The 27037-nt window shown below is 38.9% G+C and overlaps 1 protein-coding gene across 9 annotated transcripts in view; it reads right to left on the bottom strand.

Annotated features, from left to right (window-relative positions):
• Positions 1-1700: 1700 nt before the first annotated feature.
• The window catches only part of LOC143035268 (epidermal growth factor receptor kinase substrate 8-like), a 170961-nt gene continuing 145624 nt past the window's right edge, over positions 1701-27037 (bottom strand). For 6 of the 9 annotated variants that reach the window (XM_076202112.1, XM_076202115.1, XM_076202114.1 and 3 more), the window contains 5 exons: positions 25162-25347; positions 21721-21889; positions 20169-20304; positions 17178-17334; positions 1701-6028 (listed from right to left, as the gene is read on the bottom strand). In XM_076202112.1, coding sequence (XP_076058227.1) covers positions 5931-6028; positions 17178-17334; positions 20169-20304; positions 21721-21889; positions 25162-25347 — 746 coding nt within the window. In that variant the 3' untranslated portion in view covers positions 1701-5930. Of the gene's footprint in view, positions 6029-16799; positions 16824-17177; positions 17335-20168; positions 20305-21720; positions 21890-25161; positions 25348-27037 lie in introns of all 9 variants that reach the window. The other 3 variants (XM_076202119.1, XM_076202113.1, XM_076202121.1) reach the window with 3 other exon arrangements.

Raw genomic sequence — 27037 nt, 5'->3', positions numbered from 1 at the left:
TAACTGTATCAGATCAGTGATCGCGTGGTGCGACTTTGTTTTGGTACTAACATCATAGCTGCCGCCGACCTCATAATCTCGACAGCGATCCGTGATCCAGTTATATCTAGATCAGTGGTTCAGACTATGGTCCGGATCCTCCTTGAGAAGGGTTTCCCCAAAGAAGTGGCAGAAGACATGTCCTCCCCTATTCGCTCTTCCTCAGCTACCCTTTATCAAGGGAAGTGGAATGCTTTTGCAGAATGGTGCCACTCCCAAGCAATAGCCCCAGAGCAAGCCATAATTCCTCTGATTGCCTCCTTCTTCCACTTCCTCCAGAAGTCCAAGAAGATCTCCCTCTCGGCAGTGCAGGGCTATAGGGCAGCTCTTAATCAGGTGTTTTCTCTGAAGGGCATGGATCTAGCCCTGTCTCCAGAAATTTCCATGCTCTTCAGACATTTCAGAAAATCATGCCCCCCCAGGGAGATCACTTCTCCATGGGATGTGGCATTAGTCCTCAACGCTCTGCGGGGCCCCCCTTACGAACCCCTCCGAGATGCTAATTTCAAGGACCTCACCTTGAAGACAGTTTTTCTCTTGGCCCTGGCGTCTTCCAAGAGGGTCGGGGAGTTGCATGCCATCTCTTATCGAGTCGCCCACTCGAAAGGATGGCAAGAGGTCTCCTTCACTTTTCTGCCCCAATTCATTGCCAAAAACCAGGATCCGGCCAAAGCCGACCCTAGATTCTGGTCCTTTAGTATTCCTTCCTTGGACGACTTTGTAGGGGGCGAACATGCGGAAATGGTCCTATGCCCGGTACGTGCTATCCGGACCTACCTCAAGAGGACGAAGCATCTGGTCTACCACAGTAGATATTATTTCTTGAAGCAGCAGTAACATATTTCAATGCTTTTTTTCATGTCTATTTAAATACCAAGGGCTCCTTCCCCCTTATAAGAGGTAACCAAGTTAAATGCACACACGCACTGCAGTCCACTACCCTTATTTCCCTCTCATCTTAGCTCCTTGTGGATGAAGGGTCATTTTTTTTTCTGTAGATGCTTAAAAAGTTGCACTGGTCATTTAAGGTCTCAAAACTTACCTTAAACTCCTTTCATTCTTCAGTTCCAGGTGAGGTCACCGAGACCCTAGTAAGAATAACGGAGGGCCCAAGTTACTCCTTTTTGCACAATTATTCTGTTTTGCTTTCCTGTCTAACCTTTTATTTTGGTCTTTCTCATATGAATTATATTTCTATTCTACTGCAGTATTCTGTAGGATTCAGTTGGATATATATTATTTTCAAAATTATTTATTATCTAAGAGTATTTTCTATAGTATTCAAATTGCTTATTGATACAACTGCTGCTAAACCTGACAAATGTGTTTTACATCTCTTCTGGTTACCTATCTACATAAAGGGCCTCTTCCCTCTCATAAGGTAGCCAAGGCATGCACCTACTCTTCCAGTTATGCTTTTATTGAAATAACAACTACCCAGTATTCTCTGCAAGACTGTAGTGACATCCTTGTGGACCAGACTCATGCAGCTTTCTTCTATGGTTGGTGATTGATCTCTACTCCAAAAGGAGTGCTTACTACTTTATATTTCTAATTTCCCCCTTTTCTGCTATTCTCCCAAATTCTTCCTTACCTCTCTTCAGTGTGATTTTGTCTCCAAGGATATAAGACCTGGTCATTGGTGACAAAATACAATAAACTGTATTTAGTCACACCAAAGGTGCTTACTTTTATTATATATCGCTACATGAAAGAAATACATAATATAATCACCCATACTGCCTTGATTTTAGTCATACAGAAATTTATTATAATTTTTTTATTATTATTTCATCACATTTTGCCAGCACATTGAATTATATAAATTACCAATCAAAACAGGGTAACACTAGATTCCTAGTGTCAGAAAACACAATGGCTTATTCATAAACGAGTCTTTCATGTAAAGGGAAATATCTGACTATAGATACGCACAGCATGGACAGTGGATGTCATAGATTTTCTGCTTAATTGCCACTATACAAAAAATTCAAGCTGACACAGTATCCAACATGATTAAAGAGACCAACTATACCTGTTTCAATGATTTTACCACAATATAAACAATCATGTTAATCCTTTACACATATATGTCCCATTATCTCCTAATCTCTTCCTCATACCACTTGTTTCTTGCATTTGAAAGGATCCCATTTTCATTTCTTCCCACAATTCTTTGAATTTATCTTCTTATCTTCTTACCATCTCCTCTTTCTGGTTCTTTCCCCTTCATTTCAATTTCTTTTCCTTCTCACCATGTACACCTAATCACTATGTTCCATCAATGCATGGTCAAATAGTCCTTTCTCTGTTTCTCTTTGCACATGTTCCTCTTGTAACACCTTTGTAGGAAGGCATGAAGGTGTTTAAAGGAGGTCCAAAGATATTATGAAACTGCATAATATCCAATATGTCTTTCAGTCATCCAAAGTGTGTAAAGTGTGACAAAAATGTGAATATGCAGGTATGTATTCAGTGTACACTTTAGAGAGTTCTTAAAAGTAGCGACTAGCATCATGTGTACCTCTTCTGCAAGGAAGTGTTGTTACAGGCATTAAGCTGTATAATGATTACAGTGACTGTATGTGTCTCTGGTCAAATAGCGACAGCTCTGACCATTTTGATGTGATGAATGACTGTCTTTAAAGATGATCTTAGTGTTGCTGTTCAGTGTTGATCTGTGGAATACAAGGTTATGGGCATCCTTTATGTTTTTTGAAGGTGCCATTTTGGAGGTGGTAGGGCAGTCTTTAGAAGAAAATCATGGAAGTTGTAACTATATATAGTTGCAGTATATACTGACTTTTAGAAGGGGTGGGGAAGATGATAGACATCTATATTTCATAGATTGTAAATTTTTAAGGTTTTGTAATATATTAATCAAACTTTGGTGGGGGAATGTTTTACAAGATAATGGTACGCTGCAGAGGCTGGGTGTCTTGCTGCACTGCTCCTGACCCAGGCACTGAGCAGGGGAAATGATGATCCTTCATCCAAAAGGAGCTCAGATATAAAGGAAACAAATAGGTGATAGATGGGAATGGGATAGGTGCATGCACTGGCTGGGTACCTCCCTTATAAGGGGAAGACGCTTTTTGGTATGTAGATGGAATGAGATGCAGGGATTTCTCATCTTTGCAACCAGAGTTCATGGTACCTTTGTAAGAGAACAAGGGTCAAATGCCTGTTGACATAAGGGGATGGATGAAGAGCAAGAGATGTCTCAGATATCAAACAGTTCAAAATGGCTTTTGGACTTCCATTAAATACTCTTGTGCCCCCCCCCAAATAAAAAGTCTTAACAGTGATACAATTATAGAATACCTTGGGTGTGATATATGGGAAAGGGAGTGCTCGTGGATACCCAGAATGATTAATTTACAATGTAAATATTGTGTAACTGAAGTGAAATGGAGAAAAATGTTGACAGGCCAGAGGAACCACATGATGGCAGTCTGTTATGTTACAATGTAAACATGTACCCAGAGCCATCTACCAGCACAAGGGCAAAGTAAAATACAAACATAGGTTTTAGATCACCAAGAGGCACAAAAAGGTTTCTACTTGATAATGGCGAGATGAAGGTAATTTTTCTGGATTTAGCGAGTATGAAAGAAGGCTCTTTAGTAGTTATAGGCATAGAGAGGGACATGAGAAATATGAACAATTTGTGGAGGTGAGAAACTGATGATCTACAGAAGACAAAGACCTAAACAAGGAAGTGAGGGACTTCAAAAAAGTAAACACAAAAATAAAAGAAGAGGTAAGTGCACTAAAAATGAACTGGCATAATTAAAAACTGAAAATGAGAGGTTGAAAAATGATGAAAACACAAATAACGAGACCATAAGGAAAGAGGTGGATGAAGAGATAATAGCAATGGCTGTGGAAGTGGGGAAAAAGCATATGAGAAGACGATTTGCAACAGCTCAGAAATGATTGGAAAAAAGACAAAGATAGATTAATCTCAGGGTTGAATGAACTAAAATATTATCTGTCTGAAGCAAAACTAGACGTAATGGGAATTGTGGAGACAAAATTAAGGGGTCAACTAGTACCAGTGTTGGTCATGGATTACAATCACTGGCTTAGAAATGGGGAGGAGAAACAAGGTGGATTCAGGTTCCTGGTTAAGAAAAACTTAAATGTGACGAAAGTTACATATGGAGAGAACAGGGTAGAGATGATCTCAATAAGAGTTGAAGGGAGCAACATGAAAAGCAGAGAGTTTGCAGTGATTTACATGCGCCCAAAAATGAGGTCTTAGAGAGATAGAGATTATTCCAAAATGTTAGATATGGAATCTTCATTAAACAAGACACTGAAGGATGGAAATAAAGTGGTACTCATGGGAGACATTAATTGCAAAGAAATATGTTGGGAAGAGATGACAATGAAAGGTGATGATCAATGGGGAGCTCTAGTTGAGAGGTGTTGACAGCTCCTCTGTATGTATATATTATATATATATAAATATATATCCCACATCTGGTAAGAACCACACTGGCATGGTTGTGCTCATGATACCATCCAGCATTGATATTGTACCAACACAGAATAGGCCTGGCCAAATTCAAAGAGCCCCAGATATAACCCCCACAGAGGATACAGAACATCTCATATTACAATGCCCCCACACTAAAAATCCCTAGACAACAACAATATATTTTTTGTGAGAGACTTGTGGATCCACTCAGAGGCTGCTGGTAGTTACCTGAAGGCTGTGGGTCTTCTGCAAGAGACCAGGGGTGATGGATTGATTGACTGATTGTAGCTCATCCTACTCATTGCCATATGTAACAATGAATCTTTATCTATCTGTAATACATGGACTTGGAGCTATCTTCATGGGTTATTATACCTATATCTCCATTTATCAAACTTTGTGGTGTGTGTGTTGGGAGGGGGGGCAAGAGGTAATTAAAAAATAGATTTGGTCTCAGTGAGAAAAGGAGATAACAGATAAAATAGGAAGGAGAGGGAGAAAATGAAAGTATCATGAAAGAAAAGGAATTATGGAAATAAATGCAGCTAAAAAGGAGTGGAACATTGAAAGCAGTAGATCACATGTGAAAAAGATGGGTGATACAAGGTGAAAGGAAAAAGGGGAGTACAGTATATAAGTTTGTGAGGTACAAGACTAATGTTGGGAAGAACATACTGTGATAGTGAGGAACAGGATAAAGATGCTATGAAAGAAATGCATTTGGATTGCACATGTTTATTGCAATGTAGTCTGCAATAATAGTATTGGGAAAATAATTATTATTACTATTATAATTTTTTTTTTTTTTTATAAATGGACCTGTAAAGGAAGTAATAGCAAGGGAGGCAGTGGTAAGTTTGGAGATTGCAATGGTGAGGATAGGAATGGAACTGATGGTGGTGGGGAGAGAGATAGAGATATAGATAGATAGATAGAGAGAGAGAGAAAGAGAAACAAGAGAGAGGGAGAAAAAAAAAGTACAGATGAAAAGGTGAGGTGGTCTAGACCAATGTAGTTCGGAGAGAATATTGTGGGAAGTTTGGGGGGAGTGATAATTGGGGTAATCAAGTGGTGGAAAAGATATATGATAGTACCCAAGAGACCAAAGTTAACACTGACAAGGAGGAGGATGGCAATGGACAGGATGTGTTGATGAGCCAACTTGACCCATGCCTAGTCTATCTCTACTTCTTTTACACTTTCCACTGGAGACACACCAATGTAATTTGTAATTAGGGTTGCTTTTCCATTTTCCTTCCCCATCTGTAGTCTTTGTCTTTCTCCTTAAATCCATCTACACTATGATCACATTTGCTCTTGGCTGGACTTACATTCACTCCCTCTCCCCTTTCTGCTTGAACTTCTCTGATCATATTTATGTCTACTGTCAGGGTCTTGAGTGGGACTACCTTCCGGATATTTTCTTCTTCTGATTCCGAATCTGGTCCCTCAAGGTCCTGTTGCCAGTGTTGGGGCCAAGATCAGAGTCATTTTCTTCAACATCTGTATAAAAAGAGAAATCAGTCAAGTGTTAGGTGATTAGTATGGAGCTGCTGGGAGAAAAATGAACCTAAAATTCTGTAACCAATTAAATGAAACTTAAGGGGGTTGCCTCTCATTTCGGTGAAAAATATTCGATTTTGTCAAACTTCGTGTGTGGACTGGTGTGGTGTCCCTGAACACCGCGGGACTGGTTTCCAGACGTATAACGCCACCCTTCTCAGGTAATGGCGGATTTAAAGGGCCAGATATTTAATGGTCCGCCCGTCAGCCACGCCCCTTTCTTTGCTATGGTTTGTTTTCCTTGTATTTTGTCATTTTTTTGTTGTTGTTTTTGAGAGTTTTATACTCTGATATTGTTGTACGATAGGTTAGGCAGCAGTCACCACACTCAGTGCGATCGAAAAAGGGTTCAGCGTATCGTGCATGATTTCTCCACGTGCTATCCTGTTTTATAAATTTCTTGTTTATAAATTCACTACTCCATAACTAAATATGTCAGATGTGATAGTTGCCTAAGTATTTTGCTCCATTCTGAACCTGAGAAGTGCAAGAATACTCACCTTAGCAAAGGGATTGTAATGCATGTGTACCATTCATTATGTGAAGGATATGGAAGGTTAGGATTGTCACGATTCTCAGCTGGCATGGGTAGAAAAGAAATGTAAGGAACATCTGCTGCTTACTTCCCAGAAATGGTCAAAGGATTATGTAAGTAGATATGTGCATTTGATACTCTTTGGAGGCACTTTTATGGAGTAGTAAATATATAAACATAAAAATGCTATTTTCTCAAAACTAGTTTTTTTGCACAAAAGTAACTATAACTACGTGTGTACATAAGCAATTTTGATCATTCTTGTTGGAAAATGATCGTCATACTTATATCTAACAAAACTAGTAAATTCATTCTTAACCTACTTGATATATATTTTTGAAAAAATTTTGAAGTGATTTTTTTTTTTTTTTTTTTTTTTTTTTTTGCTGCTGTAAGGCTGACTTTCTTTTTCACTTATAATTATGAGTATACTAGTTTAGGTACATCTGGATGTCTACTAACTGTACACCATAGGAAATCATTATTCTCCTCATACTTTTGGAAAAATAAATGTTATTTCAAAAATAACTCAAAATTGCAAGTAAATCGTCAGTTGTGTAAATATTTCTTAATGGATTTCAATGAATTTTCTGTCACAGATGCATCCCATTTCCCTGCACATTGTGTTAAATTTCCATTGTCTTACATAAAAAAATAAGGTTGGGAGGACCAGAAATGCATAATCCGATCAAGCGAATCACCGAAATGAGAGTTAACCCCCTTAATCATTTCTAATTCAAAGACAGGGAGCCCATGCTACTCAATATTAAACCTACTCTTTTCAATTAAGTGAAAAAAAAAAAAAAAAAAAAAAAAAAAAAAAAAAAACAAGAATATGAGGCATGCACGATTATATGAGGACGCCAGTGTCAGCTTCCTGATTATATTCATTTTGTAGTTGTAGCTGAGTAACCTTACCACTTCAGTGGTTACAAACATTCTAGGTGAAAGAGAATGAGTAATACAGATGTAACTATACATTTTATAATGGATGCATTATGATGCATCATCGTACATCAGGCAGCTAATGTGTGTGCGAATATTTGACTCGTATTGAAGAGGGTAAAGGGAATAGGTAAAATCGATAGAGAATATCTCTTGGTTTGCGGCAACAGAGTCATGGGGCCAGGGAAACAAAGAATATCACATGTTTAAAGGATGTCAAGAGACAGTTTTCCACATAGATGCATCAACTTCTGGAATAGCTTAGAGGTTGGTGAGGCCCAAACCAAATTCATTAGTGAATTCACACCATGAAGCCTATTTGAGGCTCCAACTACTGGACTTGTAGGTGTGTGGTATATCAATTCCTTCCTAATCAGCAGCCCCTAACAGCATATTACTGGGACCCCAAGGCCCCCCCCCCCCAAAAAAAAAAAAAAAAAAATATATATATATATATATATATATATAATGAATAAAAAGTAAATAAATGTTTTTTATACCTCAGCTTCTGGGTTACTGCAGTAAACAGGCATCTAAAAATGGCAAAACTTACATATCCAGAGAGACACTTCAAGAACCATGCAAGATTTAGCCAACAACATACATAGTGATGTCATGTTTTATGACGTATCATGTGTCAAGTTTCATGGTGTGTCACAATAACCCACAAAGAGACACAGGTGTGGCACCATAAGCCACACATCCTAGCAAGAGCCATATTTACTCGCCATCCTTAATGAAAATGCATATGGATGTTGAATTCAACCGTATTCATGTCTCAGATCCGATCCTCAAGGATTATCAAAGGCAGTATTCTACCACTGAAAAGGAGGCCCTTTGCCTCATACTAGCTTTGCGAAAATTCCAGATTTTTCTTGATAAAAAGGTAATCATTCTGGGTGATCTTTTTTTTTTTTTTTTTTAATGGTTTAACATCACAAACTCCTCCCATCATAACCCACTGAAATTTATAATAGGTGGGAAAAAAAAATAACAAACTTTCTGGACCTACAAAAGCCATTTGATAAGACATCATATGAAAAACTAATAAAGAAGATTGAGTCAATAGGTGGCATCAAAGGAAAATTATTGGAATGGATGAAAGACTTCCTGATTGGGAGGAAAATGAGAGTAGTAATTAGAGATAAATTCTCAAACTGGGAAGAAGTGATAAGCGGTGTCCTACAGGGATCAGTACTGGCCCTGATCATGTTTGCCATATACATTAATGATATGGATGAAGGTGTAGTGTTATATGAATTTCTTTGCAGATGATGCAAAGATACTAAAGAAGGTAAAAATGGAGGAAGACTGCAACTCATAGCAACAAGATTTGGACAAGATCTGGAATTGGACTCAAAAGTGGGAAGTAAAATTCAATATAAAGAAATGTAGTATAAGGGAATTTGGAAAGAGTAAAAACAGAATATCGAAATATTACAAAATTGGTGAAGAGGTGAAAAAAGTAAACTCGGAGAAAGATCTTGGAGTGATGATCAGCAAGGACATGACACCAGATAAGCATATTGAAAAAATCTTCGGAGAAACCTACAATTTATTGAGGTCAATTAAAGTGGCGTTTGCTTATTTGGACAAGGAAATGATAAAAAAAATTCTAACTACCGTATTTTTCGGACTATAGCCCGCACCGTTATACGACCCGCACCCCCTTACACCTTAGTGAAAATCCAAACAAGACCCGCACCGCTGTATGACCCGCAGTCATATGGCGTGCGCGGTAGTGGGCACAGGCACAGCACACGGCGGTTGTTGTTACGGCCGGCCGTTGACGTGGTGATCAAAGTAATTTCAAAGCTGAGGCTTTTTCTAAATTTTCTGTTTCATCAATGCTTATGTGATTTATATAAAAAAAAGATATATGTTTTCCGATATTAGCAGGTTTCTTGGTGATATCTTGCTTTTCAGGATTCATCACAATTTGGTTTCTGAAGCTGCCACTAGATGTAGTGGTACCTCACCCCACGCTTCGATGAAAGAGGGGTGATCTCGAAAGTGTGCAACTGATCTTACGATGCCTTTGGGATGGGTCGAAGACGCGGCATTGCGATTCATGATCATGATACTAGTATTCCTCCAGTCCTATTTATTTCTGATTGTGATGAAGATGAAGAATAACCAACAAATTACATTTCAATATATTTGATTGCACTTATATATATATATTACAAAGAACCTTAATAAATTTGTGTAAATAATGCCATAAAACCCTGTTTGGTTGTTTACCGGTAAATTAATCAATTGGTTTATAAATGCCATACAAACACTGGTAATAAATAAATAAACCAAACAAAATCCAATGCTTAGTTTACAATACAATACAACAAAAATAGAGCACATTACTGAACTGTTTATGAACAGAGTCAATGGAGCACAAGCATCGTTATTAGAATAAAATACAGTCAGTGATCACAGACGACAGTCATTGTTTTTGAAGGCGTGAAGCGTATCCTATCGCTCACGAAACCATCGAATTCCTCATCCTCTGTATCGTCATGGAAGATGTTGTGGTATAAATCGGCCAATTCTGATGCAGTGACCTCATCCGTTTCCATTTCGATTTCGGATTCGTCCGATTCCTTTTCCGAGTCGTAGCATGCATCGATCGAACATTGCAGGATGGCACATTTCTGATTTACGGAAACCGTTCTGAATAGTCGATTCTTTAATTTTCTTCCATGCTTGAACGACCCACATGTAATGCACAAATTTAAGCAATTAAAATTAAGAGAATCAGGTACAGTTTGTAATTTGTAATTGCGAAAATGGCCGCCACTTGTTTTTGTTTGATCGCGACACACGATGTTGGTGTTGGTACCGGTCACTTGTAATTGTGTTCATGCTGTTTAGTTAAGCCTGTTTATTTGTGATAATGCCTTTAAACTAATAACAAGATCATGGTAAAGCGGGTAAGACAAATCCTACCTTCTCTTTGTCGTTTGTCTCGATAGTACGCGCTGTATTATGACTTTAATCAACTTTCATACGACGAATCCGGTCGGTCCCCCCGCAAATCCCAGATCCGAGAGGGCACCCAGCTAAACTAATCGTTCATTTTTTTTATTTTTTTTATTGACTGCGTAGGAGGGCAATTTCTAACCAGAATCCACAGATGACCTGCACCTTTATATCACCCGCACCCCCGAATTTTGGCCCCTTTCCGAGGCAAAAATCCGCGGGTCATACACCAAAAAATATGGTACACTAATAAGACCAAAACTTGAGTATGCAGCAACACTATGGACACCCAATACCAAAAAGAATATAAAAAAATTAAGAAAGAATACAAACAGCAACAACAAAACTTGCACCAACTCTTTCCGAACTGACATATGAGCAAAGACTGTCCAAACTAGAATTACCAACTTTGGAACAAAGAAGGGAAAGAGGAGACTTGCTGACTATCAATAGAATAATGAAAGGAATGGAAGTCTTAGATAAGAATGACTTGTTAATATGGGATAATGGTAAAACAAGAGGACATGAAAAGAAACTAAAAAAGGATAGTTACAGAAGAGATCTGAAAAGGAACAACTCCCCACACAGAGTGATAGATACTTGGAACAAATTAGACAACGAAACAGTGTGTGCAAACACTATTCAAGATTTTAAGAAAAAACTTGATGCTGAGAGATGCAAAGAAAACACCACAAGCATAGCTCTCTTCCCGTATAATACAACTAGGTAAATAGATGGGCATTAGGATTCCAGGAATATGATGTAAGTATTCAAAACATCCTGGGAAAACAAAATGTAGTAGCTAACACCTTGTTGCATCCTGACACAAAATGTTCAAGCTCCGATAATGTTTGCTATATATGTAAATGACATGGACAAAGGCATTGAAAGTTACATGGACTGCTTTGCGGATGACACAAAATTATTAAAGAAAATAAACTCCGAAATAGACTGTGACTCATTACAGAGGGATCTGAACAAAGTCTCAGAGTGGAGCAAGAGATGGGAGGTAGAATTCAACATCAAGAAGTGCAGTATAATTGAATTTGGAAAAAGCAAGAAGAGAATATCAGGACAGTGTAAAATTGATGGAAAAGAATTAAAGAAAGATCAATTCTAAAAGGAGCCTAGGAGTAATCATCACCAAAGACATGTTGCCTGACAAACATATAAATAAAATAATCGGAGAAACATACAATTTGTTGAGATCAACAAAGGTGACATTTGAATACCTGGATAAGGAAATGATCAAGAAAATATTACAAACACTGATAAGGCCAAAACTGGAATATGCAGCGTTGATATGGTCACCCAGTGAAAAAAAAAAAAAAAAAAAAAATATATATATATATATATATATATAAAATATATATATACATACATATATATAATAAAATTAGAAAGAATACAAAAAACAACAACAAAGTTGGTCCCAAAACTTGCAAACCTGACGTATGAACAAAGACTGGTCAAACTGGAATTGCCAACCCTGGAACAAAGAAGAGAATGAAGGGACCTACTAACCATTTACAGAATTATGGAAGGAAAATAATGCCTTGATAGAGAGGACTTATTAAAGTGGGACAGAGGAAAAACAAGAGGACATGCAATGAAACTTAAAAAGGATAACTACAGAAGAGACCTGAAAAAGAACAGCTTCCCACACAGAGTGAGATATATGGAACAAATTGGATGAAGAAATAGTGTGTGCAAACACAATACAAGAATTTAAGAACAAACTTGATGTTGCGAGATACAAAAATGGATCACCACGAGCATAGCTCCCCTTCCTGTATAATACAACTAGGTAAATACAGGCTTAAACATTTTTATCTGGGGAAGGGGGATATCCCATGTTCCATGACATGTCAAGTTTCATGGTGTGTCACAACAACACAAAGAGACGTGGTGTGGCATCATAAGCCACACATCCTAGCAAAAGCCATATTTGATTGCCATCCTTAATGAAAATGCTTATGGATGTTGAATTCGACCACTATTAGGTTATCTTAAGGTAGATAATGAGATATTGGATTGTAAACATAAGTACATACGTATACCAAAGGTTTTTTCCCCCTTACATGGGAGGTAGCCAAAAGGCATAGGTACCACTCCCCATCCCATTCCATCCCCTACATACTCCACTCCCCTCTACCCTCTTCCCTCCCTCTTATCTTGGCACCTCCCACATGACAGGTCATCCCTACATCTTGTCCACTGCCCTGGGTCTCTCTCTTATCTTGGCACCTCCTGCATTACGGGTCATCCCTACATCTTGTCCAAAGCCCTCGGTCAGAAGCAGTGTCGCAAGACAAAGCACACCCACAGCAAGGCCACTTCATTTATTTGGTGATGGGAAGAAAGCCCTTCGGGCTGCATCCATTTATTTCTCATACATACTTCCTCACCCCCCATCCCCCACCCACTCCCCCTCATGCATCACAGCATCATCCATGCACAACCCTTTTTCATTCACCCCTGTCTTCTGTCCTCTCCCATCCTTCTTCAACAGATATTCCTCTCTTTCCCAATGCCTTTTTTACCCCATCCATCTCTTTCTTCACTCATTCTTTCCATGTGTTCAAACCATCCCAATACTCTTTCATCAACCCTATCTCCCAGCTCCCTTTCCACCCCTGTTCTCCTCCTCACCTCCTCATTTCTCACTCTATCTAGCCTAGTAACCCCTATCATACTTCTCAGACATTTTATCTCAAACACATTCAAACTCCTTCTCTCTTCCTCTCTTATGTTCCATGTTTCTGCCCCATACAGTGCTGTTGGCACAATCACTCCTTCATACAATCTCCTCTTAGCATCCATTCCCAATGTCTATTTCTCATTACACTTTTTAATCCCCCAAGGCATTTACTCGCTTCTCTCAAGCTACATTTTACCTCCACCCCGACTCCTCCTTTTTCTGCGAGATTTGCACCCAAGTATCTAAAACTATCCACTTCCTCCAGTTTCTCTCCCTTAATACTCACTCCCTGCCTGCTGCCACTCTTTCCCCATACACATCTCATCACCTTACTTTTACACACACTCATCTTCAGCTTCCTTCTTTCACACACCTTCCCAAACTCTGTCACTAACTTCCTGAACCCCTCCTCTGATCCTGCTACAAACAGTGTTGTCAGCAAACAACAGCCGGCTTATCTCCATTTTCTTTAACCATCTCCAAACCCTGACCCACTACCCTTGCATTCATCTCTTGCACCACCCCATCCATGCATAGATTGAACAGCCAGGGTGACATAACACATCCCTGACAAAGTTGCACCTTAACCTCAAACCATTCACTCTCTCCATTTCTAATCCTAACACAAGCTTTACTACTCTCGTACAAACACTTGACTGCTCTTAATGGCTTTCCTCTTATCCCATATATCTGCAATACCTCCCATAGTGCCCTCCTGTCTACACTGTCATAAGTCTTTTCCAAATCCATAAAAGCCCAAAAGACATCCTTACCTTTTCCTATAGCTTTCTCATGTATGTCTTACCACAAAAATCTGATCTACACAACCCCTACCTGTCCTAAACCCACACTGTTCCTCACCAATTACTCCCTCTGTTCCCCTCCCAATCCTCTCAATCAAGACCATCCCATAAGCCTTCCCAACTACACTCAACAAGCTGATACCTCTGAAACTACTACACTCACACTTGTCCCCTTTTCCCTTGTAAAGTGGAACTATACAGGCATTCCTCCAGTCCTCTGGCACTCTACCCTTTCTTAAACAAACATTAAATAACCTCCCCAGCCAGTCCACCACAACTGTACCTCCTTTCTTCAGACATTCTGCATGGCATCCATCCAACCCAGGTGCCTTACCTGCTCTCCTCATCTTAACACCTGCTTTCACTTTATCTTTCCTTATTTCTCCTCCATTTTCCTCACTCATCACTGTCATTTTCTTAGCGCTTCCCACTGTAACTATCTTTCCTTCCCTATCCTCCTTCACATTTAGCAACTCCCTAAAATATTCTGCCCTCCTTCCTATCACTGCCTTCTCTTCCATTATCATCTCTCCATCTGCACCTTTTACCTTCTCTTCTCTACTTGATTCACCTCCTCTTCCTCTTTTAATTGATTCCAAAACATCTTTTTATTACTTTCAAAATTTTGTCATACTCTTACCCCATTTCACATCTGCTCTCCTCTTTGCCTTCTTTATTTTATGCTTTACTTCTCTTTACTTTGTATCTCTCATACAATTTCCTCATCCTAATTTGTAAACAATCTATGAAAGCCTGCTTCTTCCCTTCCACACACTTCTTTGCTTCCTCATTCCACCACTCACTACCCTTCCTTCTATTTTCTCCTGCCCTCCTTGTTCCACACACCATCTTTGTACACCTTATGACTCCCTCCTTGAACCATCCCCATTCCTTCTCCACTCCTAGTTCTACTCTATCCTTCGCTCCCTCCCACTCCTCTTTCAGATTCTTCTTATATTCCTTCTCCTTTTCTTTCTCATTTAAGTAGTTCAATCTAAGTACCTCCCTACCCTCTGCCCTTTTTCTCTTTCTCCACTCTCGACTTACCTTCTGAAAATGGTATGATATTCTCCCACTCTCTCCCTTTAGAACATGTACATCCTTAACTCTTCCTACCATACTCCTTGTCACCACTATATAGTCTATTAACGCTCTATCTACCACCCTTTCATCCACCATTCTCTCCCATGTGTACTTATGCTAGACTTTCTTTCTAAACACTGTATTTGCTATCATCAACTCTTTCAAGACACATCTCCACCATCAACTCTCCGCAACAATTTTTTTCCTGGAACTCCATTCTTCCCAATCACTCCATCTATTGGTTCATTTCCTACCCTAACATTAAGGTCTCCCAATACAACTACATTGACATTTCAAAGGGACAGTTGCAGTCTAATAAAAGTGTCATCATTTCTCTATGAACTGAGTCTTCCTCTATCACAGACAAAATGATGTGTGGCTCTGGTCTATAGGGGCAACCCATATAGACCCTAAAGTATCAACTGCATGCTACTTTGCCACAATAATATGCAGCCAATATCCCAGACGGGTAACTTATGATAAATGACCAATTACAGAAGATTTGTTGTATAGATGGCAGAGGAGTACATAACTGGGGCTTTCTACCGAAGAGGTCAGAGGGCATCAAAACAACAATGGTACATAAAAGTAGTATCTCTGTGTATATGGATTAATACTTTAATTTTGATAGGTAATGATTTATAAATTATAAACCTCCTTCACACAAAAATAAAGTGGATAGATTGTGTGAAACCAGGTAAATAGAAATAGATTAAGCTTATAGGTTAACAAATTGGCAACTGCTGTTGGCACTTACGTTGTGTCCCCACATATAAAAATAAGGGACATGGGCTGTGGCACCCCCTCACTCCCACACTCATGCCCCGTTTATACTTCTCTGTTCTAGAGTAAGTCCATTCTTTATATTTTCATATTATGTAAATTAAATAGTTCTTGCACCTCACCTTTAATTTAAATCCCAGTGTAAGATAGAAAATCCTAATAAAAGGCATTAAGCATGCTAGCTACTGGACTGAAGGAATTGATCAAATCATGGCCAGGTTTGACACAGCAACTCAAATAAAAACACTAGTTTGTGACAGTGATGATGTTCACTGTTATCAATCTATTGTATACATGAGTTTAAGTAAGGTAATCCTAAATGGCCATACACCTCTCCATTTAAAAAAATGAGCAATTTCACATGAAAACAATATCCATTACCAAACCAAATGACAACACAGGTCTTCTGTGTGCCTGGAGCAGACACTATGTACATTACCTACAACACATAAATAATTTGGCAATTCATTGTGAGAAAATGCTACAAAACTAGAAGTCAGTGAATTCTGAGGGGTGATTTGTAAATAGTCCTAAAATAATGGTTCACTTTAGCCATGCAACTTATAAGTCATTACAACAAATCAACAAGCTAAGTGAGTGGTGCATGATATCTACATAATAGACCAGGAAATGACTACAATATCAAAAGCAAATCTGTAATGTGAAACTACTATACTTTACAAAATCTACCTTGTTCAAAATTAGAAAAAAAAAAAAAAAAAAATCCATAATTCAAGTGATCTAGTAAATTACGTCAGCAGTGCTGATAAATGAAATAATTCTCATTCTATACTAACATGAAGATTCTACTACTACACTTCATATTATGTATATGTGACAACAGTAGGCAATGAATTGTGAGAACACCACCATGGTTCTGCTTACGGTTTTAGTCATAGTCAGGAGCCACTAAAGAGAGAAGGAACTTTTGTTACTTTCTATATTCATCATGAAACTCAATGCCACTTCTACAAATAATAACATTAATCACAATCTGTTCCATTAATATATTTTTTCATTCAAAATGTAATCAAATACATGGAACAATAAAATATGCTATGACAAAATATGTTGTAATGACTACCCTGAATAAATATAATCAAATACATGGAACAATAAAATATGCTATGACAAAATATGTTATAATGACTACCCTGAATAATATTTAACTGATAACAATATTTAAAACAGTCATAGCCTTCCTTGATAAAATAACATACAACAAGCTCAACCAAATCATCACAAGTTTCTATCAAACATTACCTTCCTCAGACTGATAGCCAGACTGATCATAATCCTGTAAGAAGTTGAAATTAGCAGTTACATTGTCTGTGGCAGTGTTCGTATCTTTGCTTGACTCGATCTTCTTTCTCTGCTCAGCAAGGATCTGTCGAAGCTCTGAGGATCGAGCTGTCTTGTACTGTATTGGAGAAAGGAAAAAGCAACACTTCAGTGAGAATGTCTTGTGGAGTGTGGTTCAATAAAAGAACATGTAAAATCCAGTGGAGGTAGTCCAATTGATTGATTGATTTGTTGTTTTTGGACCTCAACATTATGTTCATATGGTGCCACTACAAAATATTCAAGGCAACAAATATGATAAGTTGAAACATTTACATTACAAAAAAAATTTTGGTGTGGTAAAAATAATAAAAAAAAAACACAAAATGTGAATGTATAAAAGAGAAATGAGGTGAGCTAGTAAAATAATCAGTATAAAGACATTCAAAGTGGAGCTAATTTCTTTAAAAGGCCACTATTTTCTACAAACATGAGTACCTCATGTCCCGGGGAAAGGTCCTCGTTTCCAAGTATTTGCAAAATGTAAAACATTCCATCCTTACTACAATAACAAGAGGTAATGCTCTTGCAGGTCCATTAGACTGGGACACTTTACTAGAAAATGTCACACTGTTAGGGGGACTAAGCAGTCATAGAATTGCTGTGTTTCCCAGGACATGAGGTAACTGTGTGAGACGTGCGTGGCCCATCCAGAGACGGGTCAATGCAGTCTCTGAGTGGCACCCTTTAGATGTGCATATGTCCATGGATGGAAAGCACAAGGGCTTATTTCCCCCATCTTAGTGGTGGTTATCAAAGCCTCCACCTGCTCTACCAATTGGTAAGAACCACCAACCATATATTGGAGTACATGTCATGAAATGGAATGGGTTTATTATGAGCAATGTGAGTTCCTGTCTCTTTAGCTAGCCTATTGGCTTTCTCATTTCCTGGAATTCCCACGTGTGCTGGGATTCAGCAAAAACCAACATGGTAGGTTCTATGCTGGAGTAGGTAGAGCCACTCAAAAACTGATAAAAGAAGAGGACAAGAAGGACTAAAATGGTCAACAGCAGAGGAAACACTACAAGTCACTAAAAATTGTAAAAGATGAAAGTGGAAGAGTAAAGGTACCTTGAAAGAGTGAAGGGAATATAATACTGTATCTGACTTCAGCATCAGACTTTGATGTGGTATGGTTTAGCATCACAAATTCCCTCTATTGGGTGGCCAAAACAGTTCCCCTTACAGAGAACTTTAGTGTGGAATTTAATAAACCATGCCCTTTGCTGCAAGTAACAATACCCTAACCCACTTGGCCAGTTAGCATCACACTTTGAACCATCTGTTAATACTGGGATGGAATCGAAATGTGTGGAACAGTGCTCTAGAAGTTATGTATGATACTCATAATCTGGTAACAAATTTTTATTCAGAATAGCAGGGCTGCAGACAGAAACACTGGGGAGTTGCCAGTAACCAATTCTAGGTAATCAATAGGGACATACAGGAATGGAATATATATCTAATATCACCATGTAGCAGATGCAACCCTAAAACCAAAAGGTTTAGGGAAACATGGGTGAGCTGTGAGCATAAATATTGGGAAACTGACATACAGAGGAACAGAGGGAGTTATTGGTGAAGAACAGTGCGGGTTTAGGACAGGTAGGGGTTGTGTGGATCAGATTTCTGTGGTATGACAGATATGTGAGAAAGCTTTAGGAAAAGGTAAGGATGTTTTTCGGGCTTTTATGGACTTGGAAAAGGCTTATGACAGGGTAGAGAGAAAGGCACTGTAGGAGGTATTGCAGATATATTGAACTGGAGGGAAGCTGTTAAGAGCAGTCAAGAGTTTTTATGAGAGTAGCAGAGCCTGTGTTAGAATTAGAAATAGAGTGAATGGTTTGAGGTAAAGGTGGGACTTCACCAGGGATGTGTAATGTCACCTTGGCTGTTCAATTTATACATGGATGGGGTGGTGTGAGAGGTAAACACAAGGGTAATGGGCCAGGGATTGGAGATGGTTAAAGAAAATGGAGAAAAATGGGAGATAAGCCAGTTGTTGTTTACTGATGATGCTGCACTTGTAGCAGCATCAGAGGAGGGATTGAGGAAGTTAGTGAGAGTTTGAGAAGGTGTGCGAGAGAAGGGAGTTGAAGATAAATGTGGGTAAAAGAAAGGTGATGAGATGTGGCAGCAGACTGGAAGTGAGTATTAAGGGAGATAGACTGGAGGAAGTGGATAGCTTTTGATAATTGGGTGTGAATGTGGTGGGAAAGGGAGGAATGGAGGTGGAGGTAGAATGTAGATTGAGAGAAGCAAGTAAATGCCTTCAAGGATTAAAAAGTGTAATGAGAAATAGACATTTGGTTCAGACTTCCTTAGGGGGAGAGAGCTACCCATATGAGCAGGGTCACTTGTAAGGGACCAGGTAAAATGGTACCCAAAGTTAGGCTGCCCATTATTTACCTAGTTGTATCTTATGGGAAGGGGAGTTATGCTCGTGGTGTCCCATCTTTGTATCTCGCAGTGTCTAGTTTGCTCTTAAATTTGTGTATAGTGATTGTTTATCTGTTTGTCTATGGGGATGATTACTCCTAGGTCTTTTTTGGAACCAATTTTCTTTATTTCTTTTGCACCAATCTTATAGTGTCCTGATATTCTTTTTTTACTTTTTCCAAATTCCATTACACTACATTTCTTAATGCTGAAGTCCACTTCCCACTTCTGACTCTATTCCTAGACCTTGTCCAGATCTCTCTAGCAATTCACAATCTTTTTCCGTACTTACTTTCTTTAGTAGTTTTGCGTTGTCTGCAAAGAAGTTCATGTAACATTCTACTCCTTCATCCATGTCATTTACATATATAGCAAACAGTATGTATGTATTTACCTAGTTGTATGTGTGTGTGCACTTATATTACCTGTAATCAGTACTTTCAAATATAACTCAATGGATTCAACCCTTACCCCGGAGATGTTGCGTTGTATGGTAATTTGAGAGTCAAGTCGTGCACCTTCCTCCTTCCCACAATACTTCTCCAGCTGCATCCTTGACAGAGCAAACATTTTATTTCCATCAACTCCATCAAACTGTTTCAAGATTCTGAAAATGAAAAGAAACATTACTGGTTTAAGACAGAATTATTTGAAATGAATGAAAAATGCAGACAGCGTGTGGAACTTACAAACTGGTGAAATAAGTTTCTATTTCATCGCTGATAGTCAATGGTCCTATCTTTGGGTATAATGTTGCACCAAAGAAGAGTTGGCATCACAGTTGGTAACGGAAAGATTCAAGGAAATTCAAGCAGAAAGGAGTGATAATTGAAGTAAAAGGCATTCACCATTCTTCTTTGAAGAAAGGTGGGTTGCTGTGTAAGTGAAGTGGCCCTGCTGTGGATGTGCTGTGTCTTGCTGCATTGCTTCCAACCCAGGCAGTGGGTACGAGACAGGTATAACCCTTCATCCACAAGAAGCTTGGATGAGAGGGAAACATGGGTGGTGGATGGGAGTGGAATGGGGGAGAGGAGATGTGCGTCTTTTATTTGGCTACCTCCCATTTGAGGGGGAAAAAGTCCTTGGTATATAGAGAGGTGGACTATTTTTCTTTGAATGGAATCTTCTTGATGACATGGTTTAACATCATAAACTCCCCTCTACCAGAAGGCTAGGACGGTGCCCCTCACAGAGGGCTTTGTAGCTTGATTGATAAAAATAAATTTGATATGGTCAAGATAGCACACATTTGGAATATGCTGTTTCCGTATGGTCACCGTATCTCATTAAAGACATTGACAGATTGGAAAAAGTACAACAGTGAGCCACAAAACTGATTCCAAATATCAAAAAGAAATCATATGAAAACAGAATAAAACATATGAATGTTTTCCCTAAAAAAGTGTAGGTGACTTGATACAGGTCTTTAAGATTCTAAAGAGAATTGACAACATCAAAAGTGACAAAATTTTCACACAATGAGAATCTGACATGAAACAATGGTCGCAAACTGTCCGGAAATAGATTTAATTTGGAAATGGGTAGAATCAAATTCGCCAACTGTGTAGTTAATGAATGGAATAAGCTTCCTGCAGAGGCAGTGCAATGTAGTTCAATTTGAAGCTTTAAGAATCATTTAGATAAACATCTAAGCAAGATGCTGTAATGACTATCATTTATTTTATGATACTTGTTTATTTGTTTTGTTATCATTTGTATATTTGTTTATTATTATTTGCTTGATTCTCATTTATTATTAGTTATATATCAATTTATTATTATTTACTATTTACCTGTTTGTTCATTATTTAACTATACCTATGCATTTATGTATTTTATTTTTTATTTACATTATTATAGTTTTTATTTATTTATTTATCATTATGATTTTTTTTATTGCATCCTAGACCAAAAGGTCTCCTGTCGGCATGCTCCGCCTTTGTAATCCTTTGAGATTGAGGCTGATTTTGGTGTGTGACTTCCAATATGCATACATACACACTATATAGTAATTGGCACCAACCTGGTTGAGAATCCCTTTAGTTTCAGCCACTCCTGGACCTCTTTGGGTGTTGAATGAGAGCTGATGTAGACATCAGGTGTCTTGTTGATTTCAAGGTGTGGCCGTCGGCGACGGAATGTCTCCAGGACCATCCGAAGCTCCTCATTCATCAAGTCCATATGTGATGAGGCTGTACGGAAGTGCAAGGGGCAAAGTGTGAGGACGGACATTGATGGAAAAGTGGAGTGGATGATGTATACCTACGCCTCAACTTCCAGGTTTCTTCTGTCACATCAACATTATTATCAGGTTAGCAACTGAATTCGGAAAGCTGTCATTGATCAAATAAGATTCTATCTAATGTTAAATAAATCCATCATATAACTGCTATCAATAAGTAAACTATATTTTAAAAGTTATGCTGATGCAGGAAAAAATAAATGGTATTATCTTAGTTGGAATCTTCATTATGATTTCAAGAAAACAATGCATTCAGTGAGCACATCTGTAGAACTTTTTTGTATAAAAGTCAATTGGAACTATTATTCATTTTACAATACACACCAATGAAATACTAAACTAGATTAGGTTGGTTAGGGTAGCTTGAGTTGGGTTTGGGTAGGTTAGAAAAAAACCTAAAGAAAAAAAGATAGGAATACAAGATGACATAAATTGTATAAAAGAGGAAGATCCAAACTAAAAAAATTACCAGTGTTATAACTGCAATTTTCTATGCAAGTGCACAAGAGGTAGACCCAAGTTATACAAAATCTGGTTGCTCCTATAACCAAGATCAAGAGAGGCATAGTAGATACATATACTGAGGGCCTTTTCCCCCTTACAAGTGAGGTAGCCAGGGTCAATGGCATAATCCAATCCCACCCATTTCATCTCCACACATCCCTGCATCTTGTCCACTGCTCTGGCTCAGAAGCAATGCAGCAAGACAGCACATCCACAGCAAGGCCACTTTATTTAATTGGCGACCTCCATCTCCATCCCTTCATGCAGAAAATAATGACCAAATGGCTATTTCTCATTACACTTTTTAATCCCCTAAGGCACTTGTTTCTCTCAATCTACATTCTACCTCCACTTCTCCCTTTCCTGCCACAATTGCATCCAAGTATCTAAAACTATCTACTTCCAGTCTCTCTCCCTTAATACTCACTTCCATTCTGCTGCCACTTTCTCCCCTTGTACATCTCATCACCTTATTTTTACTCACATTTATCTTCAACTTCCTTCTTTTGCACACCTTCCCAAACTCCGTTACTAACTTCCTTAATTCCTTCTCTGATCCTGCTACAAGTGAAGTGTTGTCAGCAAACAACAACTGGCTTATCTCCCATTTTTCTCCATTTTCTTTAACAATCTCCAATCCCGGGCCCATTATCCTTACATTTACCTCTTGCATCACCCCATCCATATATAAATTGAACAGCCACGGCGACATGACATCCCTGGTGAAGTCCCACCTTTACCTCAAACCACTCATTCTCTTTATAATTTTAACACAAGCTCTTATACTATTGTAAAGAATCTTGACTGCTCTTAACAGCTTTCCTCCTATCCCATATATCTGCAATACCTCCCACGGTACCTTCCTGTCTACCCTGTCATAAGCCTTTTCCAAATCCATAAAGGCCCAAAAAACATTCTTACCTTTTTCTAAAGCTTTCTCACATATCTGCTTTACTACAAAAATCTGATCCATGCAACCCCTACCTGTCCTAAACCCACACTGTTCTTCACCAATAACTCCCTGTTCCTCTCCTAATCCTCTCAATTAAGACCCTCCCATAAACCTTCCCAACTACACTTAACAGACTGATCCCTCTGAAACTACTACACTCACACATGTCCCCTTTTCCCCTGTAAAGCAGAACTACACAGACTCCTCCAGCACTCTACCCTCTTTTAGGCAAACATTAAACAACCTCACCAGCCAGTCCACCATCACTGTTCCTCCCTTTTTTACACTCTGCATGACACCCATAGTGGCATAGTAATAGATACCTACATGCATACACATACCAAGGGCTTTTCCTCCTGACAAGGGAGGTAGCCAAAATCAAAGGCATAAATCCACTACCAGGCATTCCATCCCCATTCACCACCCCTCCCTCCCTTTTTTCTTGGCTCCTCCTGGATGATGGGTCATCCTTGCATCTCGCCCACTGCCCAAGGTCAGAAGCAATGTAGCAAGACACAGCACATCCACAGCAAGGCCACCTCATTTCATTGGTGACCCCCTTTCTCTGTCCCCTCATGTGGAGAGAAGACAGGGAGAAATCCCTTTGGACTGTGTCAAATACATTCAGACATACTTCCTCACCCCCCCCATGCCCCACCCACTCCCTTCCATGCATCACAACATCATCCGTACACAACCATTCTCCACTCACTCCCATCTTTTTCCTTCCTTCCTCAGCATTCCCCTCTTTCCAAATGCCCCATTTACCCCATCCATCCATCTCATCCTTGGTCACCCCCTCATCTTCCCTCCCTCCACCTCTGCCTTTCACACCTCTTACTAATGTTTCTTCACTCATTCTTTCCACGTGTCCAAACCATCCCAATACTCATCAACCCTATCTCCTAACTCCCTTTTCATCCCCGCTCTCCTCACCTCCTCGTTTCTATATAGTAACTAATAAAATAATTATTTGTGAGTAAAAATATTGACAATTTCTCAAACCCTTTTATGAAGTGTGACATACACTTGTTTTTACATGGTACAGTATTTTGTTTTGCTGCAAACATGATGTAATGATGTGGAATGAAATTTTAAGATGACTAGGTTTGCATGTGTAATTGGAAAGATTAGAATTGATGATAAAATTTATTATCATGAGTACTTTATTTCTTTCTTTGCTAGACATTTCTCATCCACATAAAACAAATATTGCACAAAGAAGAATTCAAGGATAGTACAATGAAATCTTAGACATCTCTTATCCACATAAAACAAATATTGCACAAAGAGGAATTCAAGGATAGTACAATGAAATCTTAAACAGCAAAACAGAAGTATAGATACCAAAATTTGTGCCATCTTTCTTTCGGATCTATGGATTTTAATTTTCTGTTTCTTCCACATGCAAAATAGGTAGCAGCACTGTCAAGTACTTCTCAGAAAATGTATCAAATAATAATTCACATTATTCTGTCTTCCTTGATTCAATTGTATATCCACATAAATGGAGTAAAAGAAATGAAAACAATTTCACAGCTAGAGTCAAGTCTTGCATGAAAATCTCTATGAAGACACAAGTGGAGACACCAGTGTTACATTCAAGTGGAAAGCCATGCACCTCCCCACTCCGGAACTTTATCTGACCTGCATTTATCGATACACATTTAATGCTGTTGATTTTAACTTATCTGCAAATTACTTGAACTCTTGGGTATGCCCCTAGAGCACATAAAAGCTATTCTACAAGAGGCTACACTACTTACTTGTACCGAAGCCAGTTTGCTGAGTTTTGGATTTTGAACTGGGTTTAGGCGATCTATAAGAAATGGTGTTGGAAGGGGTGAAGTCTGTAGGCGGAAGGGGCGGGGGGACAGGAGGAACCACAGGAGATCTCTTACGTAAGTGGCTGTCGTCATCCTCACTTGAATCGCCAATGGTGAATTCAGAACCTGTTTGGTTTGGATTTCGGTGGCCAGGAACACGACAATGGCGGCGGCGGTGAAGATCAGGCATGTATACGGGCGTATGACAAATGAGGGATGATGGGGTTTCAGTTTGTTGGTCATGGGTTAAAGTATGTGCGAGCAGTGAGGTGCATTAAGCAGGCGAACATTTGCAAAATGTCATCAGTCATGTTGTGGAATAGGGACAAGGCAAAAATTTAGGATGGGAGGTCAGGTGGGTGATTGTATGGATGAATAGGGGAATGATGTTGATAATGAGGTGTTTGTGGAGAAAATACAAGACATAAATTAGAAAGAGAATTAAAAACTTAAAGATACAAACATAAAATCAAATACTAAACAATTCATGCACAATAACAGCACATAGGCACACTCACCCTTCTCTATCCCTAAAGAGGATCCCTGGCAAGCTCCCAGGCAGGCTCCTGATCCATCCCCAGTCCCCTCAGATAAATATTATTTATCTGATGGAACCATGACCTGCATAGATCCCCCCCCCCTTGGCTTTGTCCATTCTTTGAGCAGGGTCATCATTCAAAAGGGGAGCCATACAATCCTAGTGACTCAGTGGGAACTTGGGGGATAAGGCAAGTTACTTGCCTCATAGGCAATGTTCCCTCTAATTTTTTGCTGAGAGTATGTGCAGAAATTTGAGCACAAATTTTGCTTTCTCTGAAAAGTACGTGTGCACCCATGGCAGCAAAGTAATTTCATTTGCAATAGATGCACTAAAGTTAGAGGAGGATAAAAAAAAGTTTGACAGTAAGTTACCATATTTTTTTGAGAATTTATAAGTTGATGTTTGGGTGGAACTTCTTCATTGAGTGGATTTGAATATAATTTGAAAACCTTGTGTACACACATTTTTTTCTTTATGTGCGCTGGTTGTAAAACATGTGTGCGCACAGCTTAGAGGGAACGTTGCTCATAGGGTGCATCCTCATTTGAAACAGTCTCTCCAGTGGTATCCCCTATACTCACCACAAATACACTTTGAACAGAAGGCAATTAGACAACTTCAAAGTCTGGGTGGGTGGTTCAAGTCTTACACTCATACAGCAAGACAAGGGCCACAAGAACCTTGAAAACATGGATCTTTGTCCTACTGTACAGGTTCCTATAACATCAGACTATTTACAGTTGTCTACAGACATCCAAGTCTGATGTATGGATTTCCTTATCAAACCAAATGAATCTCTCCAAGATCTTCAAGTGCTTCTCATCGGCTTAGCCAAGCCAATAATCCCCAGCACAAATCTTGGGTGTTACACCTACGAGAATCCATTCCTCCTTAGCTTGTTCAACAACACCAGTATCCATAACACTAACTTTACTCTGATTCACCAATTGATAAATTCTTTCATGCTAATTATTCTTCTGTTTTCATATATTCAGGTTCTATCACATTTCTAGTTAATTTGTGTGTATTACATTCTAACTCAGCTCCAATTGGGTAAATGAACATATTCCTCAAATAAAATAGCCAAAGTCAAAGGCTTAAATCCACTCCCACCCATTTCATCCCCACATACTCCACTCCCATTCACTACCCCTCCCTCCCTCCCTCTTTTCTTGGCTTCTCCTGGATGACGGGTCATCCCTGCATCTTGACCACTGCCTTGGGTCAGAAGCAATGTAGCAAGACACAGTACATCCACAGCAAGGCTGCTTTATC

This window comes from Oratosquilla oratoria, chromosome 18 (genome assembly GCF_046742065.1).
Source record: "Oratosquilla oratoria isolate Oo_2021 chromosome 18, ASM4674206v1, whole genome shotgun sequence".
NCBI classification, from domain to species: Eukaryota; Metazoa; Arthropoda; class Malacostraca; order Stomatopoda; family Squillidae; genus Oratosquilla; species Oratosquilla oratoria.
The sequence above is the reverse complement of the archived record's forward strand: the minus strand, read 5'-3'. Positions and strand labels throughout refer to the sequence as shown.